This window comes from Pleurodeles waltl, chromosome 6, assembly GCF_031143425.1.
Source record: "Pleurodeles waltl isolate 20211129_DDA chromosome 6, aPleWal1.hap1.20221129, whole genome shotgun sequence".
Classification (NCBI taxonomy): domain Eukaryota; kingdom Metazoa; phylum Chordata; class Amphibia; order Caudata; family Salamandridae; genus Pleurodeles; species Pleurodeles waltl.
This window is the reverse complement of record NC_090445.1, coordinates 1541097215-1541116621: the sequence shown is the minus strand read 5'-3', so window position 1 is coordinate 1541116621 and position 19407 is coordinate 1541097215. Positions and strand designations below refer to the sequence as shown.

At 42.0% G+C, this 19407-nt stretch overlaps 1 protein-coding gene across 1 annotated transcript in view; it reads right to left on the bottom strand.

The window, feature by feature from the left end:
- Positions 1-10653, bottom strand: part of TMEM201 (transmembrane protein 201) — a 167975-nt gene extending 157322 nt beyond the window's left edge. Inside the window, exons 1-3 of the mRNA XM_069241163.1 lie at positions 10248-10653; positions 3375-3495; positions 1182-1376 (exon numbers count right to left, since the gene is read on the bottom strand). Coding sequence (XP_069097264.1) covers positions 1182-1376; positions 3375-3495; positions 10248-10351 — 420 coding nt within the window. The 5' untranslated portion in view covers positions 10352-10653. The remainder of the gene's footprint in view (positions 1-1181; positions 1377-3374; positions 3496-10247) is intronic.
- Between the last annotated feature and the right edge of the window lie 8754 nt (positions 10654-19407).

Sequence of the window (19407 nt, the reverse complement as noted above, 5' to 3'; positions counted from 1 at the left end):
AGCTTAAGACGTCCCTGAGAAGATATAATTCATGAGTACAATACTGAGCTCGATATTCTCATAAAATCCTGCTTCAATGTTTCAAAGGGAGCTTACGCTTTGCAGACATGGGCAAATGTACAACATTGTGGTAACACGCTTCTGGGAGTGCTAGAAATCATGAACTTTGACAAGCATATTTAAAGATAATGGATGCTATAAACCAATAAACACTCATACTTACTTATAAAATATTGATACGCTGCCAAATCTGTGTAAAACAATGCTGCAGTACATTTAATTGCATGTTTATAATAAAAAAGTAATATATTGTTTAGTTTTTCACAAAGTAATCTACTCCCAAACTCCCTCTTCTTGCCTGCGGCTTTAAATGGTGAGCCACATGCTGCCTTAGATCAGCACAGTCCCATTCTTTCCATTTCTCCTTAACCAGCAAGCATTGAACAAGAGATTGGACCTTATCCAATACTGTGTCTAAATATTTGATCTGAGTAGGCCATCAACTTTTAGAAAGAACCTTAAAATCTGACTCCTTCCTATTGAATTTATTTATATCTTTCCCTCCCCATAAGTTAGTATTTTATGGTGTTGTATACCAAAGAATCTTAAAGCAAATGACAGCCTTACAAACACTACAAAATATAAGGTACTGCAATTCCATATTAATGGCCATACAGTATTATACAATCCTCTTTACAAACTAAACAACAAAATTGTCTTACCTCTTCAGAAACATCTGGTTGTGATGCATTTTATTCTGTGGCAAATGGGAGTTTAACTTCCGTTCCTGTACATGCTTCCTAGCCTTGAATGCAACCTAATAGGTTTTACTCCAGAGAGTAGTAACAGTTTAAAGTCACACGGTAACGTGTTCTGACCCTCAAAGAGAAGCTGGCGTACAATGTAAAATACTGACAGACGGTGGTGCTGAGTAGCTATCACAATGCTGAGTAGCATCCACTGCGATTGCATCTAAGCTTGTGCCATGTTCCAACATACAAGTAGGAGGTCAGAAAACAGAGTAGCCCTGGTTAAAACTTTCCGCAGGCCAGTGCTGCTCTACCACAACTTACCTGCCTTGCAACTTAAAGCCTCACTTAATAAAGGAAAGTTGAATAAAAAGCATTTCGACATTGGAAATACATAATATTACTACACACCCAGCATCAATAGAATCTCACCTCATCCCTAGGTTGGAACGATGCCAACTGCCTGATCTTGGAGGTCTGGTTATTGCAGCATTTTTTGCACAAGAGAAGATGGCTGTTGACCCACTGCTGCGGTTTGGCAACATCACAGAAGCTGGTTTCTCCAGACACTACATGGTTGAGGTGCTCCATGAACTGGGCTGGGATTGGCTTGTTATAGTCTCCATTCTGGTGAATAAATATAATAAACAAAATAACTCTAACCCCTGTAACTTTAATAATCACAACAAGACGTATGACCAAAAATAATAAATACAATGTTTGGGGTCGCTAGACCAATAGAACAGTAGCCTGTAGCCACCACATTCAATTCTGCCAATAATCATGATGTAAAACAAGGGAAGATCTGTAATGTGTTGCTAACCATTCTTCCAAAGCACAGCACAACCCTGGTCAGGCATTAAGGGCAACTAGGGCATCAGAGTAACATGCATGCACAGTGTTGACAGCTGACACCTGAATGGTGCCATATTTGACCATTACCCCAATTCTGTATGAAATTTATTTTTTTCTGTATTGTGTGACCCTATGGGTTTTAGTATACTTCCAAGACGGCACTGTGCATGGGTATTGACCTGGTGTATGACCTTTTCTTCCCCTTGGAGCACTGTCAGTCTGTGGCGTTTTCTGAATACCTACCTCCAGTAGCAAAGGGGAGCTGTGAGCTTTACTATCTGTTTTGTGTGTTTGTTGTGTGGTGTTTTCCCTTTTCAGTAGCGCCTATTTGCCGGAACCGTGGGATGGTAAATTTTAACAGAGGGGACTATTAGCAAACTGTGTGCCACGTGAAAATTGAGCACACCAGAATTCATACCTGGGGAGGATGCGTGCTCATTATGATTTTTGTGTTAAAAAAAACAAAAAAAAGAGAAAACGGTACATGCACACCAGTACATGCCTGTGCTGTCTTTCTCCGTGCCCATGCCATTAAGATCCAGTGGCCTACAGAGTTAACAGTATGCACAGGATGATGGACTCTTTGCCTTGGAGGGACCCTACAAGGCTTCTTCTCTGGCCTCCTGCAACCAGTACCCATTATAACATCATTCCTCCATCACTTCGGGTTGCTCCTGAAGAGCATCTATTTTGCAGGCCAAGGGGATAATCAAATCACTGATGAAGAGACTGAACATCATTTACCATGAATGGCTCTGTACAGTCCATCCCTGCGAGTCCCTTACTTGTCTCTCTAGGGAGAGCATTTGTCATGACTGGTGCAACAAGCAAATGCAAATGATTGTTCTGCTTCCCAAATGGCAACATGGCACTTCAACATCAGTCAAAACAGCTTTGCAAATGTAATTATAATACACTGGTAGATAGAGAAGCATAAGACCCCTCGCAATCATAATGTTAAGTTGCGACACACGGCCAAAGCTAGGATAGGCTAGATGGAGGCCTGCAAGACCCAAAACCTCTGTGAGGGTCAACCGACATTAGAAACCCATAAAAATCCCCAATGACCCAGGTTACAGATTTCTACTGAAGGAGAAATCATTCCCCTCCCTACACTGCACATGAAGGAAGCCTGACCATTCACCGCCTCCAAAACGAGATCCTCCAACAGATAAATGAACGATCTCGGGTAACTGTTTACTCAAGACCTAAAGCTAGTCCTGGGCAGTGAAATGGCACATACTAGATAACACAACATTCTAAATGTATATTTGTTTTTTTATACAAGGCAAATGCCCAGAATAGATCTATGACACAAAGATTTCCAAGTTTGCAATCTTCTTTTCAGGGCGGTATCCTGGAAACCGAGTGTATTAGGCCAGAAGAACCATAACTAGAGAATTAAGGTTCAAATTCTGAAAGCAGATTTTAAACAAATTGATGGATCCAGACTAAAATGACTAATATCAGCGATCTGCTTTGTTGACTAAATGTGTATATAATATGGGACGCCAAGTAAAATAAATCTCAGTATATGCACTTATTTTCTGCTATAGAGAAAGCTTGCTTTTAATCTGGAGAGCGTACCAGACAGTATCACTCACTATTACATTTTTTTCTAAGTCAAGGACGGAGAAAACAACAGATGCTTGTAGAAGGAGCAGAAGTGATCAGGTGACAGACTACCTAATAAGCAATATAATTTACACTTCATTACACTAAATGTATTTGTTAGTTCAGATTCAAACCTGGGGATGCTTCTGATTTTACCTCTTGGAAGCCATTATACTGCTCACAGTTGGGACAGTCCCAGCAGTTCCGGTTCCCGTAGGGGACTATGGTGTCCTGGTTGCAGAACCAACAGTTCACCCCTACGTGGGTTGGTTTTCTCCTAAGAAATTGGGAGGGAGAGTAAGAGAATTTAAGGAAAACATAACATCAAAGTAGCATAAAAATGATTTCACATTAAACACCGAGCCTACACAGAATTAAATGAGTCTGGTAAACAAACTATTAATCAAAAGTAAATAAAACCACACAAAAGCATAATTAACCGATTTCACTACAGTTCATGCTGTAAAATTCAAAACCAGGCGATTGTTTCTACTTCATCCTGGAAACGTTAGTGGCAACTGGCATAGAAACCTAAAACAACACTCCGCTTGTTCAGACAATCCAGCCACTCGTTTGTGAAAACAGGTGCTAAGTAAGGAACGTGTTCCCTCAGACTCGGGGGAATCCAGTAAGCAATCAGCCTTTCACTCTTTTACGAAAAGCTTAACAACTGTCTGATAGACAGCTGTGAAGACAGGAAACAAAGACATTTATTTACGCGACAGCCGCTTCCACAAGGCCTCGTTCACTGTAAAGACATGGAAATTCTAATATGTGGCATTCTTCATCAACCCAGGACAAGGATAGCCCATGCCAAAACCTAAGCAAAAAGCAGGGACAGGGGAAGTGCAAATAAAACCAGAATGCTATTAAGCAACCTTGAGGGACTGGTGGAGCAATACAGTTATACATGCTTTCGAGCATTTATGGCAACCGACATGGCAGAGCGGATACTTTTTTTTTACTACAAAATAGGCCTAGTTATCAGACAGCCAGCTCAACCTAAAGGGAACTTCAAGCCGTGACACTGGCTGACTGAATTCTTGTCTCACCACCATTCATATCCAGATCGCTAAAGTTATCTAAAGCCAACCAATGGTAAGTAATGGGCAGGCTCTTAGTCTCGGAAGATTTTTTTTTGTTTTGTTTACAATAGAATTTAGAAGCACAACACAACACAAGCACTGTGCAGGCAAACCCTAACAAGGGCATCGTGAAATAGTAGTCAGGAGGTAGCCACTTTAAACTAGCTCTAGACAAACTGCAGTGAGGACCCACAAGTTAAAGTTAAACCAGAAGAAAATACACTTGTATACCATATTACCCATTTGACACTTTCATAAATCACCTGGATTAATTGGTAGAAATGATACAACATCCCCACTCCAGAGAATGTTTTTCTTGAGCAACCCAACCAACAAAGAGGTACAGATACTTGTGCCTCCCACTGTCAAACAAAAGGACAGTTTTCTGCAGCTGCTCAGTGTTGGACATCTGAGCGAGAGTTGGACTCCACAGATTCTGAACCTTTGAATAAGAGTACGAGTTAGACTACATAGATTCTGTGTATCTGTTCATTGCTCTTTAAATTATATTTAGCAGCACCGTCAACTCACAGCATGACAAGTTGTCTCCATTTGCCACAAACCAACGCATCCTCCATTCACACTTCAAGGAACATCACTTTTCTCCACACTCTCAGTAGAATGTCACCAAGCACTTACAGAGAAAACCCATACACCACAGCTAACCCCTAGTACAGCTCCCCTTTCATAAACAATTCAGAACAAGAAAATAATGTAATATGCATTTCAAATAGGAACAAATAAAAAAAAAGAAAACTCACAAACAATTCATTTTAGACACTTCCTCAAGAAAGTCTTAACATAAATGAATAAAAAAGACAAAAGCACAATATAACGCCCGACATTGTCACTCCACCTAATGGATCCTCTTACGAATCCTAGGAAATGTGTGATTTAGTAAAATTTCAAACATTTCCAGCGGTACCTTGGGCAGCAGTGATAGCAGCATTCCCAGAGTCATCAAAAGGTATCGACAAGCTCAGCTTTAAGCAACCTGGACATGCTAAAGCCGAGTCAGTGTTCACTTTGACAATAGTAGAAGGACATCATGAACTTAGACATGAACTGCTCACAAATCCTGTACTTTTCACTGAGACAAAATCTATAACACTCCAATTGCTTTTACATACAATTTCTTAAATATATCTGAGCTTGTATTTCTGCTGGTACGCAACTCGTTTCTAGGCACACACCTTTGTATGTAGAGTTTCAGGCTGCTGGGAACTATTCAACCATACCAGATAAAGGTTGGTATCCTACCTCTCAACAAGAAAGGTGATTTCAGGGATTCTTTATTTGCAGTAGTGTGACGGGCCAAAGTGCACGCAAGAGCCTCTCTCCACCACCAAATAGTGCTATTCCGCACCCTTCAAAGACCTTGATACAAAGACTATCTTCACCCTTTCCTCCCCATCAACTGAGTCAAAATAGCACCTTTCCCGTAGCTCGCATATGTTGCCAAAATGGTCTTCCTCAGTACGTCAAAATGACCAAGCGTATTTTCAAATGTATTGATTGCATCAAAAGGGTTTTCACAATCCTGTGACCACTCAAACTTGGCACCTTCCTTCAACATATATCTCAATGGCATCACAATACTTGCAAAATTATCAAATTCAGCATATAAGTTCTGTCAGGCCAGAAAGAATATAACTTGAACATTGTCAGCAGGAACTGGTGCTTTAAAAAATGTTTGCTGTAGTCTGGCCTTAACATTTCTACCAGCACAGTATTCCCAAATACATCACGAAACTCAACTGAAACCTTCACTTCTTTCTTGACCATCCCATTAGCCACCCAAACTTCCCGTTACCGACCTCGAAATTCTATCATGATCCATGCCATCCATCCCATAGACCAATATGTCAGCGTGAAAATACAACACTGCAGGCACACACTCCAAAACTCCTTTCATGGCTTGGGGTAAATATGCTGCTGCCAAAGCCAACACAAAAAGCATTCAAAGGAATTTAAACACCCCCAGTAGTAGTGATATGAAAATAACATGCCCTCAACACTGAATAACTGAGCTTCAGTCAACCTTCCATCTCTAATATGTTTGGCGATGGCTGGTGGTCTACACCTCTTAAGGTCTCAGAGTTCAATATACACCCTTATGTACTGCCACCCCATCCCAATTCATGGCCGCCAGACTCACAGGAGCAATCCATTCTGACAACTCAAGCACCTAAATCACAACATTTTTAAGTGGGCTCTCCAAGAACCTTTTTAAAAAGTTCTATCATCAAGTTTGGAACCCTCCTTACTTTATGCTTTTTGGGAAATTTGACTCACAGGTTTGGTATTCTCCTTGCTTTATGCTGGTTGGGAAATTTGACTCACAGCCTCCTAAAATTACTGACGAAGAAACGGCTCTTATTGGAACCAAGGTCCGTAATTCAAGCGGAGCAATAACTCACTGTATTTTCCTACAGCACTCACCCTAAAAGTAAAGGTTTAGCATTGAGGAACCAAAAGTAATGTTTTGATTAGCTTACACATAGGGGTGGATATACTGACTTAGCAGCAGACAATAATTTTACTTACAACCGGTATATGGTACTGTAAACTGGCTTGCAAAGGATTTGTGCTGCAGGGATTGGGTATATTTATCCAAAGGACAAAATAAACTTGAATACGTTTTATCCCTGACCCCAAACAAAATGCCCTGGGTGCTGGGCTATAAGAATTCATACCCAAGATAACCACCACTCATCTACAAATTACCCTATCCACACACAGTGCAAGGGAATAAAGAATCACTAATACAGTGCCACAAGAGGGCGAATCTTCAACCACAGACATCAATTAGCAAAAAGTACCTGCAGCACCAAGAGGCTTCAGTACTGGCAAATACTGCACCATAAAAAAAAGTCAAGAGGCTGGAGGAAAAAAAAACTGTACTCATGTGATTCATTAAGCGGTGGCCAAGAAAGAGGGAAACACAAAACGTGTTTTCCCATGCAATTTCTAAGTGATTTTGAACACAACCACAGACCAACCCGTTGGACAGAAGAGCACCAAATTTAGCAGAGAGCTAGCTCTTGGTACAGAACAAGTGCTTGTTGTGATTCGATTAAATCTGTTCAGTAGTTGTAGTTATTTAAGAAAAAGAACTATAGATATCTATGGAAGCAAAGGGCTCACAGATCCCACAGATCTCAAGGTGAGCTTTGATTGGCTACCTGGCAGCCCTCTTGGGACTCGGACTCAGCCAAAAAAGACAAAGGGGCAGGGTAGAAAGACCTTGGCCCCCTAGGCCTGGTGGAGGGGTCCCCGCCAGGGTCCTAAAACGGGCTTTAAAAACTGTTTTACTGCGAATTCACAGAGGACCCGCAAATCCTCAGTAAAAAAATTAAAAATAACACAAAAAAAAAACAACAACAAAAACTGCAAGCTTCTGTGCTTGTTTGGTATATACCCGTCCCCCCTCACAAGCCAATTTCGGACCTGTCCAAATAGAAGGGATGCATTGCCTACCTCCCTGGCAGACTTGGGCCCTGGTACTGCCACGCCTGGGGCCCAGACAAACACAAATTAACCTCCCCATCTTGTTTTTGGCCCTGGGGACCGTCAACAACCCCCCTCCTCCAGCCACACACTTTTTTTTAAGTGGGGGTGGCATACAGCCTCCATTCCCTCTGTTTGCTCTCACTTGGCTGGAGCGATTATAGGATCCACCACCTCCCTGGGGAAATAAACATATTGTATGAAGTGTGTGGTCTTCAATAATTAGAGAGCGGAAACATCACCATTTTCACAATTGGCACTAAGTGTCTCACAAAAAGTCTGGTGCAGTTTCTCATATACTGAGTGAGGCGCCTACATTTTTTTCTTCACAGTGTATGAATAATTTTGATACATTACATTAATTGTATATAGTATCAGTTGGCTATGTGTCCTTTCTAAGCATGACTTGCTCACTGCTTTTGTTTTAGTTGTATACCGAGGCGACTGGGTTTACCCTGCACTTTAATACGTGCAAAGACAGACGTGTCAATGTGCAGGCATGTACGCATACGGGAATACACTGTGTAAGGAAAGCTTATAGGTTTTCTGACAAAGGAATGAACCCAGAACCTTTCCGTCAATGGATTTAGTCTGCTAATCCCTCCCAAGAGAGGCTAAGAAGCAAGAAGAGGATTAATGTCAGAGTTCGGGTGAGGCGGCCCTTGGGAGGGAATAAAGGCAGCTGAAATTATGGCTATCGTAAGTATTAATACGGGTAAAAATTTGCTTTCTCATATTAAGAAAGGTAATAGAGTTGTAATGGAGAAAAAAACAGAAATCACAGAAAAAAGACATTGTAAAGAGAAGAGCTGCGATAACCAGGATTGGTCTGCAGTTGACAAGGGAAATCATGTGACCTGTCCTACTATTGTGAGAGATACCCCTCTTACAGAACGCATGATCTGCTATAAACTAACCCCCCATAACCGCAGTAGACGTACTGCAGTGAAAGAGCAGAGAGGTCCAAGACAGGTTTTAGTCAAGCCCAAAATACTACAAAGTACAAAGCCAATTATAAACAAAAACAATGTATGACAACGAATGGACACTTGGAAGCACAAGCTTTTAATGGGAATGCAGCCCCAGTGTAGACAGTGTGCAACAACAGTCAAAAGGAAATCATGCGTCCTTTTCTCTGATTGGTGCGCCCTTCATAGAATACATAGTTAACCCTACTCACAAAAACACGTGCATGCTTATGTAACAATTGGGTACCAAAGAGCATAATTTCCGAGTTCAAATTCACAAATGTCCATGCAACCCCACAGTTCGCTGTTAGGGTATTAACTTAGTGCCAAAAGCATGGTGTCTATAGTAACAATGTATTACCCACGTAAATGTATTCCAAATTGACAAATGTATTTTACATTACCACTGGTAATACTGCTCGGTGGACGGGAGTTGTTCATTGCTGGAAGTGTTGGATAGGGTGGCAACTAATGTAATCTGGTCTGATTGGTCTCTATTACAATATTAATATTAGTAGATGATTTTCATAACTAACTAGTTCTCATTACAGAAACGGTTGCAGGCCCCTGGTATAGAGAAATTCCAGATCTGCAGCCTCACACCCGCTGTGTGGCAAAATACGGCTCCCCACTACACACCAGTGATCGGACAAGCCAACAACCATAATTCCAGAAAGCTCCCTCAGGCTTCACACACTACGACACGAGCGCAAAACCATTTCACACGTGTAGATTGTGTTTTACGCTTGAAGGTGGGGAATTGTAGGCATGTGCTCTATGCCATTAAAACACAGATCATGATCCTGCACACAATGTGACACAAGGCAGTACACACAATATTCTTACCTCAGCCCCAACATTTATAGCGAGCAGGAAACCTCTCACCTCTCCAGACTATGAGTGACAGTTCAACGCTCAGTAAGCAAAGCATAAAAAACACGGCTCGCGACACTTGAACACAAATATCATGCAATGGATGACAGGTATTCAGAACAACTCCTGATTCCAACACCCCTTCCTCCATTAAATACAACAAAGTTTATTGTCATAACAAGTGAGGTGGGTATTAATAATAAAAAAAAAACACGTGGTACACCAAGCTATACTATGCTGTATACAAACTGGTATCTTCCTGTGAAGGGCAGTTTTACACTGTGAGCTTTATCCCGTCTGGGTACTTACAGAAATGCTCTAATGTAGAGACGTAACAAAGGACGAGAGAATAACCCCGCGCTCACGAGTGCAAAGGGAGCCCATGCATACTTTGTGCGAGAGTCCACTTAACCGCTGCAATGCCTCATTATACAGCAGAAAAGTGTTTTAATAGTCCAGCACTCCAGCCACAAAAACACGGTTTGACAGAACTCCTGCCAAGATCCCTTACCTACTGAGATTGAATGTCACAACCCAGCCCCGCCCCCTTATGCAAAGGTGCAAAGAGTTCCCCTGCATGCACTTTCTCTCACCTTCTCGCTGCCCTGTAAAGCAGCACGCCGGCAGCACAGACCGTGATCCCTCCAGCCAAGCAGGCGGAGGGGCTGTTAGAAAATACTTCTTGTACACGCTCCATGCCGCTTCGCTACCGGTAAGAGAGAGTTCTTGGTACGCAGGCGCAAGGCTCGCGCGCCTTGACGAGGGCTTGCAAATGCGCAAGCGTCCACCTCGCGCGACAACCGTGCCTGAGCAGGGCGCGAGCGCAATGGTCAGCACGCTGTTGTACGTTTGGAGCGCAGGCGCAGAGGCATCAACCTTGTCGTGAAAAGGTTCTCTACAACTGCGGGCTCGTGCTGCAATCTCTCTCGCGCTTCCTCACTTAATAATCCATCTTCCAGGTCCCCCGCCCATCTAAGCCCGCGGACAAAAGACTGACTCAGACTCGGCAGCGAATGAGGAGCCGTAGACTGATCTGTGGCGCGGGGGCGGCGGGGGGGAAGTCGCGTGACGCTGTGTGCGAGCGGGGGCGGGTCTCCGGACTGCCCTGCGAGGGCGGGAAGCCGCCTGAGATGACTATTGAAACGGCAGCGTCGTGACCAGCTGGGGCCGGTAACTGCGTCTTGGAGAGTGAATCATCTGGCTACTGACGAAGTCTCCGGGGCTGGGGGCGTGACTGTTGCACTGTATAAAGACAGCGGAGACTAGTTATAACTGGCGTTCCGTGCTTCTTCGTAGACCGTAAAGGAAACTTCTTTTTGTGGAGTTTATTTCCATAAATACAGGACCCACGGAGAATCGCTGTTTACCAGGCGAAGTGCAGGAACCAACTGCCTTTACCTGGCAAGCAGGATTCCACATTAGAACAATGTATACATCATAAAGGCATGTAACATTCTACAAGATAGAAATGGAAAAATAAATAATAAAACGGAGTGTAGATACTACAACACCTCCTTCCCATGTAACAACTCAATTTAAATCGTAGTCTTGGAGGTGTACAGGCAACCTACAAATTAATTTGCTTCTAATAACATCAGGCACATGTTGAGAATAATTTGCATTAGGATGAGAGGTAGGAGAAACAAAATCACCATGGTCCAGAACATCACACGTGTGTTGAACAACCTCCGTGGTGCATCTATCAGAAGGAGCATCTTTTGTCACATTGACATTACAAGGATCAAGAGGTGGAGCAGTGTCAGGAGATGGAGATGTAGTGTTGTCAATACAGGATTTGTCAAGTTAAAAAAAAGAACCTTCATCAGAACGAACATGAGTACTATTCTAAACTTGTGCCTGCACATCTGAAATAGGAACAAGTGTAGACTTATTCCACCAACCCTTGCCACATACTAGAACAGCATTCTTTGAGACTTTTTCTATTTTAACAGGAAGCGTGAATGTAGATTCCCCCTTCTTCACCTTAAAAGGTTTCTTAATAAGAACCCAACCTCCCACACAAAATTCTCTATTCTTAGTATGTCTTGAGGAATCAAAATACTCTTTTTGTTTCTTCTGCCTGTTTTCCACTATCTCCCTCACAGAGAATGCAGAACTATTATGTCTAGGAATTGCTTAATGCAAGGAGTCCAGCCAACTGGGTACTACTTTTGATCTACATTTCCTTCCTCTCAGCAACTCAAAAGGAGTAATTCCAATGAGGGGTGGAGTGGTAACCTGCAATTTTCTTCCTAAGGAAATCTTCAACATCAATTCCCGAAGAAAGAGCAGACTGTATTCCATCTTTAATAAAACGGTTCGCCCTCTCCAGCAAACCATTCGCAGAAGGACTATATAGAGCAACTTGCACGTGAGTGATATTGTAGCTGGCGAGAAAAGTTTTCATCATTTTGGATACAAAATGAGTGCCATTGTCTGTTACAATTTCCCTCAGAGCTCCCTCCATGGAAAAACGTTTTCAAGAAAAGAAATAACTGAATTAGTGGAAGGAGAATCCACAAAGGAGTAGTATATCCACTTCGAATAATAATCAATCAAAACTATTGTGAATCTTTTGGATATAGGGAGCAAATTGAATGGGCCCGCAAAATCGAATGCTACTTTACACCCCAAAGGCTGATCAGGCCAGGGCATGTTTTGAAGAGGTTTCTGTACAATTTTCCAGTGTTTGTCACAAGCCAAACATTGGGGCCACAGATTAATAACATCCTCAACCTGCTTATTCATGGACGGCCACCAATAATGTTCTAGCAACTTTCTGCAGGTGGCAGTAATGCCCAGATGATCTTCATGAGCTAGTTTTATGATTCTATCCCTTAATCTAGTAGGTGGAATAAAACATTCATTGCAAACGCAAATATCATTTTCGCAAGATAATTCCGATTAAATTTGAGCAAATGGTTTAAAAGCATCTGGGATACTGCGAATGGGAGGCCAACCTTTCTTTGAAAACTCCATAACCTTCAATAAAATGTCATCGCTAGAAGTGGCATTCACCCATTCAATCACGGAAATAGATCCATTAAGATCATTTACAGCATCAATAACAGCAACAACACATTCATACTCCTGGATACTTTCTGAAAAAGGCAGAGGCATGCGTGAAAGACAGCCAGCCTGAAAATTCTTCCCTCCTTGAATATACTTAATAGTGAAGTGATATTACTGCATTTTAGAAAGTAAACAAATGAGACAAGTGGAAGCCTTGCCTAGACCATCACCATTCAACAAAAAAAACAAGAGGTTTGTGGTCAGTGTGTATTTCAAAAGAATTACCCCATAAATATGTTTTGAATTTTTGAACAGCCCAAACACAAGCTAGCGCTTCCCTCTCTATAGTACTGTAGTTAGTTTCCGCTTCCAACACAGCCCTGGAAGCAAACGTTATGGTGATGAGTTTACCGTTAACAGATTGATTGAACACAGCTCCAATGCCCTTTGCACTAGCATCAACGGTAATGATACATTTACCTTCTGGAATAAAGGGGCTTAAAGGAGGGGCATCACAAACTAGACGTTTGAGTTTAGTGAATGCCGTTTCGATATCAGAAGTCCAAAGGAATCTAACTCCTTTTTTTTAACAAGTCCCTCAATGGTTGTACATCTATGGCATATTCAGGTACAAAACGGGCACAATATTCGCACAAACCTAAAAAGGACCTGAGAGCATCTTTATTACCAGGAGCTGGTGCTTTAAGGATAGCTTTTAAATTGCAGGACTTAGGTTTAATACCTTCAGGAGAGATGGTGTGTCCTAAATAATCCAATTGTTGAACAAAAAATTTACATTTTTCTGGCTTGACTGTTACACCAGTGTCCTCTAAAATACGTAATACTTTACTCAGAATTTCCAAATGCTGTTCTTTAGTATCCGTGAAAACAAGAATATCGTCCTGGAAGGCTTGAACATTGGACATGTTAGAAAATAGAACATCCTTTGCCTTTTAAAAAACACTTGCAGCAGATGCAAGCCCAAAAGGAAGTCTGAGATATTGTCAGGATACTTCAATTCGATTTCCTCAGAAGCAGAAGATAACTCCTCAGTCCCGACCCGAGCTACTCACAACGAATATTAATCCTTCGTGCTGAGTACCCCGGAGGGGGAAAGGGGAATGGGATGGTAGAGACTGCCACAGAGATGATGAACGCCAGTACTCAGTCTGCCTCTTCACATCTAAGATTGGATACAGCACCTTCAAGAGTCACAGTCGCAATTACTAGGGACATACAACATCAGTTTTTCACTTTCTACTCTCAACACTTAATTCTCTTTAATTCTATTATTTCTTCACTCACCCTGAGTTCTCTGTAGCCTTGCTTCTCTCTATAAATGATAGCTCTTCTTAAAAAAATGCTTATTACTGATTCTGGAAGAACTTCTCAACCCTTGTTAGAGATTGGTTTTATGTTGCTATATATATATATATATATATATATATATATATATATATATATAGTTGGTGATAATGCGTTCTTCAAATCAGCTGATGTTATTTAATTTCTCCTGTCTTATTGTGACTTCTGTCAATACTTGTATTTGTAAATGCTTGTTTATTAAAGTTCGTTTCTCTATTAAACTCTATTTTGGTTTATTACCACTGAATTTGTAAATGCTTATTTGTTAACAGTTCGTTTCTCCTTTAAACTTGGCCTTCGTTTATAACCTTGACATTTGTAGATACTTTGGGGGTGATTCTCACCCTGGCGGGCGGCGGAGGCCGCCCGCCAGAGTTCCCCCTCCAAAATACCGCTCCGCGGTCAAAAGACCGCTGAGGGTATTTTGGGTTTTGCACTGGGCTGGCGGGCGACCGCCAAAAGGCCGCCCGCCAGCCCAGTGCAAAACACCCTTCCCACGAGGACGCCGGCTCAGAATTGAGCCGGCGGAGTGGGAAGGTGCGACGGGTGCAGTTGCACCCGTCGCGAATTTCAGTGTCTGCAAAGCAGACACTGAAATTCTTTTTGGGGCCCTCTTACGGGGGCCCCTGCAGTGCCCATGCCATTGGCATGGGCACTGCAGGGGCCCCCAGGGGCCCCGCGACACCCCATACCGCCATCCTGTTCCTGGCGGGAGAACCGCCAGGAACAGGATGGCGGTATGGGGTGTCAGAATCCTCCATGGCGGCGCAGCTTGCTGCGCCGCCATGGAGGATTCATTTGGGCAGCGGAAAACCGGCGGGAAAGTTAGTTTTTTCTTTGACTTTAATATCTTAAACAAGAACCTTGTAAACATAATGTTAATTCATACATTAACTCTGTAGCCTTGCCAACTTCCACGGGAACGGTCTACTATCAAACTCTTCGAATAAACCTTGACAATATTTATCCGTTTTCTGTAATATAATCTTCAAATGTAATTTTACCTCACAGGAGTTTCTGTTCTGAAGCGCGCTCTCTCTCCACACAGCTGATTCCTGTCAGACCTCAGTTGAAGTGCAAGGCTTCCAGCTGGAGAGCTCGTAACCTAGCAACCAACCGATTGCAAGACTAGAACTGTAACTAACCTTCAGGACTCACAGCGGCCATCTTGGATCTTCTCTTCTTGATTCTTCCTTTGAAATAAGCGCAAGATTACTCTGCAAACCTTCTTCCAGTTTGGGCTTTGCTGTCTCCACTGAGGATATCTCTTTGCTTTTCTCATGCACTTCTTTGATTTGACTTGGCAAGTTTGTGTGGTCATGACAGTACTCCCCCTCAAGGAACAGTTCTCCAATTTAGGTTTGCTTGGGTAGGTTCTATGAAAGTTTCTCACTAATCTTGAAGCATGTACATACTCGTGCGGCTCCCAGGATCGTTCCTCTGGACCATAACCTTTCCAATCAATTAGATAATAAAGCTGGCCATTACGGATTTTGGAATCTAAGATTTGATTGACCGCATACTCTTCTGCAGAGCTAATCTGGATAGGAATTGGAGGGGAGTTTTGACGTAAATTTGGAGGACTGTTCTTTAACAAGGAGACATGGAAAACAGGATGTATCTTTAGATGAACTGGCAACTGCAATTTAACTGCCACTGGATTGATCATCTTGTCAACTTTGAATGGGCCTATAAATCGTGGCTGAAATTTGCGATTTCCTTTGAGACGTAAATGACGAGTGGATAACCAAACTTTGTCTCCTTTCGAATAAATGGGGCTCTCTCTTCTTTTTCTATCAGCCTGAGTCTTACATGAGTCTTTTGCTTGAATGATGTTTTTTCTAGCCCTAACTAACGGGGTCTGCAAATCCCTCACCATCTCTTCTACTGCAGGCACTGAATCATCTTCTTTACCCAACATTACATTAGGATGTCTACCATGGTTCAGATAAAAGGGGGTGAACCCAGTGGTGGAATGAACAGTATTATTGTAAGCAAATTCAGCTGCCCACATCAACTCGGGCCATTCCTTCTCTTTATCGAATAAATTGAGTCTTAAATACTGTTCTAACTCTTGATTCACTCTCTCTGTTTGCCCATCGGTTTCAGGATGGTAACTGGTAGAGTAACGAGAATCAATTCCTAATCTTTTACTAAAGGCCTTCCAAAAGCGAGAAACAAATTGGGACCCCCTGTCTGAAACTAGAATTTTTGGGATACCATGGGCGCGTACTATGTGTTGTGTAAACAACTGTGCAACCTGTGGGGCTCGAGGGATTTCTTTCAAAGGAATTAAATACGCCATTTTAGTGAAAGTGTCTACAAAAACTAGGATAGTGTTAAAACCTTGGCTACTAGGGAGGTCTACTATAAGATCCATAGTAACAGTATGCCAGGCATGGGGTGCAGTGGGCAAAGGTCTTAACAGACCTTGTGAAGCTGTTCTATTTGATTTCCCTCTTTGACATTTGTCACAAGTTGACACATATTGTCTTATCTGAGTTTTCATTTTTGGCCACCAAAATTCTCGTTGTATTAGATTTTGAGTCTTTTGAATTCCTTTGTGTCCAGCCAATTGATCGTCATGATAAGCCTGAAGAATGTTTTCTTGCAGCTCCACAGTCGGAACATACAGTGCACCTTTAAAGTATGGCAAACCTTTTTTGGTTTCTCTTCCTTGGCCTTCTTTGGACCACTTCAGCATTCCTTCGAATGTTAAGTTTTCTTGAATTTCTTTGGTTAAATTTTCATACAATATGGCAGATATGAACTTCTCTTGTGGAATAATCAATTCTTTTTCTGGAGGCTCTTTAACTGCACCGGTATCAATTCGAGATAGAGCATCTGCCTTCCCATTTACTTTTCCTGGTCTGAAAGTGATAACAAAATCAAAGTCTGCAAAATATAGGAACCAACGCAGTTGTCTAGCTGTTAGAGTTCGAGCTGATTTTAAAAACTGTAAATTTCGGTGGTCCGTGTAAACGGTCACTTTATGCTTAGCTCCCAAAATGTAATGCCTCCACTCACGAAAAGTTTCTTTGACTGCCAATAGCTCCTTATCCGCAATTGAATAATTTATCTCTGGTGGTGTTAATTTTCGTGAAAAATAGGCCACTGGATGTAATTGACCTGTATCTTTATGACGCTGGGAAAGGATACCTCCTATGGCAACATCTGAAGCATCTGCCTCCACATAATATGGCTCATCTGGATTGGGGTGGAGCAAGATTGGAGCTGAGACGAATGAATTCTGCAAAAAATTAAAAGCATTTTCAGCTTCTTTTGTCCACTCAAACTTCACTCCTTTCTTCAACAATCGAGTAATGGGTGTAACTGTTTGAGAAAAATTGGATATGAATCTTCGATAAAAATTAGCGAACCCCAAGAAACTCTGGATCTCTTTGACATTGCAAGGAGAAGGCCAATGTTGCACTGTCTTTATCTTGGCAGGATCCATACTAACTCCTTCTGGTGACAAAATTAATCCTAAGAACTCAACTCGTTCCACATGAAATGCACACTTCTCCAATTTTACATAGAGATGGTTTTCTTGCAACCTTGTGAGGATGGATCGAACATGGGAAATGTGCTCCTGTAGATTGTCGGAAAAGATTAAAATGTCATCTATATAAACCACGGCCATCCGGTCGAGGAATTCTCGTAATATATCATTAACGAAATGCTGGAAGGCAGCGGGAGCATTGCATAACCCATAAGGCATCACTTGATATTCAAATAATCCGTATTGAGTCCGAAAAGCGGTTTTCCATTCATCCCCTGAAGCCACTCGAATCAAATGATATGCTCCTCGCAGGTCCAATTTGGTGTAGATTCTAGCATTCTTTACTTGATCTAATAAAACTGACACTAAAGGCAGTGGGTATCGATTCTTGATGGTAACCTGATTGAGGGCTCGATAATCAATGCAAGTTCGAAGACTCCCATCCTTCTTTGGTATGAAAAATAGTGGGGATGACACTGGAGATTCAGAAGGACGAATAAAACCATTAGCAAGATATTGATCCAAATACTCCTTTAAATGTTGATTCTCTGCTTCGGTCAATGCGTATATTCTGCTACATGGCAATATCGCACATGGCTCCAGTTCAATTTTGCAGTCGTAGGGTCGATGTGGTGGCAATTTCTCAGCCTCCTTTTCATCAAAAACGGCGACTAAATCCTCATATTCTTTTGGGATTTCTGCTGTCTTTAGTGCACAGATCACTGAAGAGTGTGATGATAAACAGGCCGCTTGGGACTTGGTGGACACTTCCACTCCATCATGAAAGCAATTCTCTTTGCAGTAAGAGGAATTCATCTTGATCGTTCTTTTGCTCCAATCAATTTGTGGATTATGTTCTGTAAGCCAGGGCAGACCAAAAATGAGTTGAAATTGTGGAGCATCTATCAAATTAAAGATTATCTGCTCCTGATGTCCACCAAAACCTTGCATCTGAATTGGTTCGGTCTCATGGGAAATGGGTCCTGAAGAAAGATTGGTTCCATCCACAGCTCTTACTACTTCCAAAGTAGATTTATTGATAAATCGAATACCCATTTTACGAGCGTATTTGATATCACAGAAGTTGCCCGTAGCTCCAGAGTCTATCATAACTGAGATCCCTTGAATTTCCTTCTCAAGGGTCTTAACTGATACTGTTTGTACCAAATGTGGCGCTGCGGTTTGTAAGGTATTCGCCACTCGTTGATCTAAAGGAGTTGTCTTGGGTTCTGCTTTCATCAGGGCAACTCCCTCTACTGATGAAGCTGGCCTTTTCCCGACTGAAGAGCTTTGGGTTTCTTGGGACAGTTTTTAACAAAATGCCCAGATGCACCGCAATATAAACATGGTTGATTCACTCTTCTTTTCTCTTTTTCTTCCTTAGATAAAGGACCTCGGATGGAACCAATTTGCATTGGTTCTTCTATCGTTATCCCTTCTCCGGCTCTCGTATGATCATTTCTTACACGATCAATTCTCAGGGGAAATGGTCGATACTCTCGTCTCTTTTCTGCTCTTCGTTCAGTTAACCGGTGGTCAATCTGTAACACAAGATCAATTAACTCCGAAATTTCGGTGGGTCTATTTGGAACTTGTGCTAAGGCATCTTTCAATTCATCTCTCAGTCCACGATAAAATATGGCGGCTCTTTTTGACTCCGGCCAGGCAGTCTCTACAATGAGTTTATTGAAATGAGCCAGATAGGCTACTAGATCTTTATTACCTTGCCTGATTTCCAGTAGTTCATTGTCAGTGGCTTGAGCTGCAGTTCGCCGATCAAATATTCTTAAGAACTCTTCCTTGAAATTTTGGAAATTATATAAAACAGGATCATTTCTGGAAATTATTGGCATGGACCATGCGGCCGCATCTCC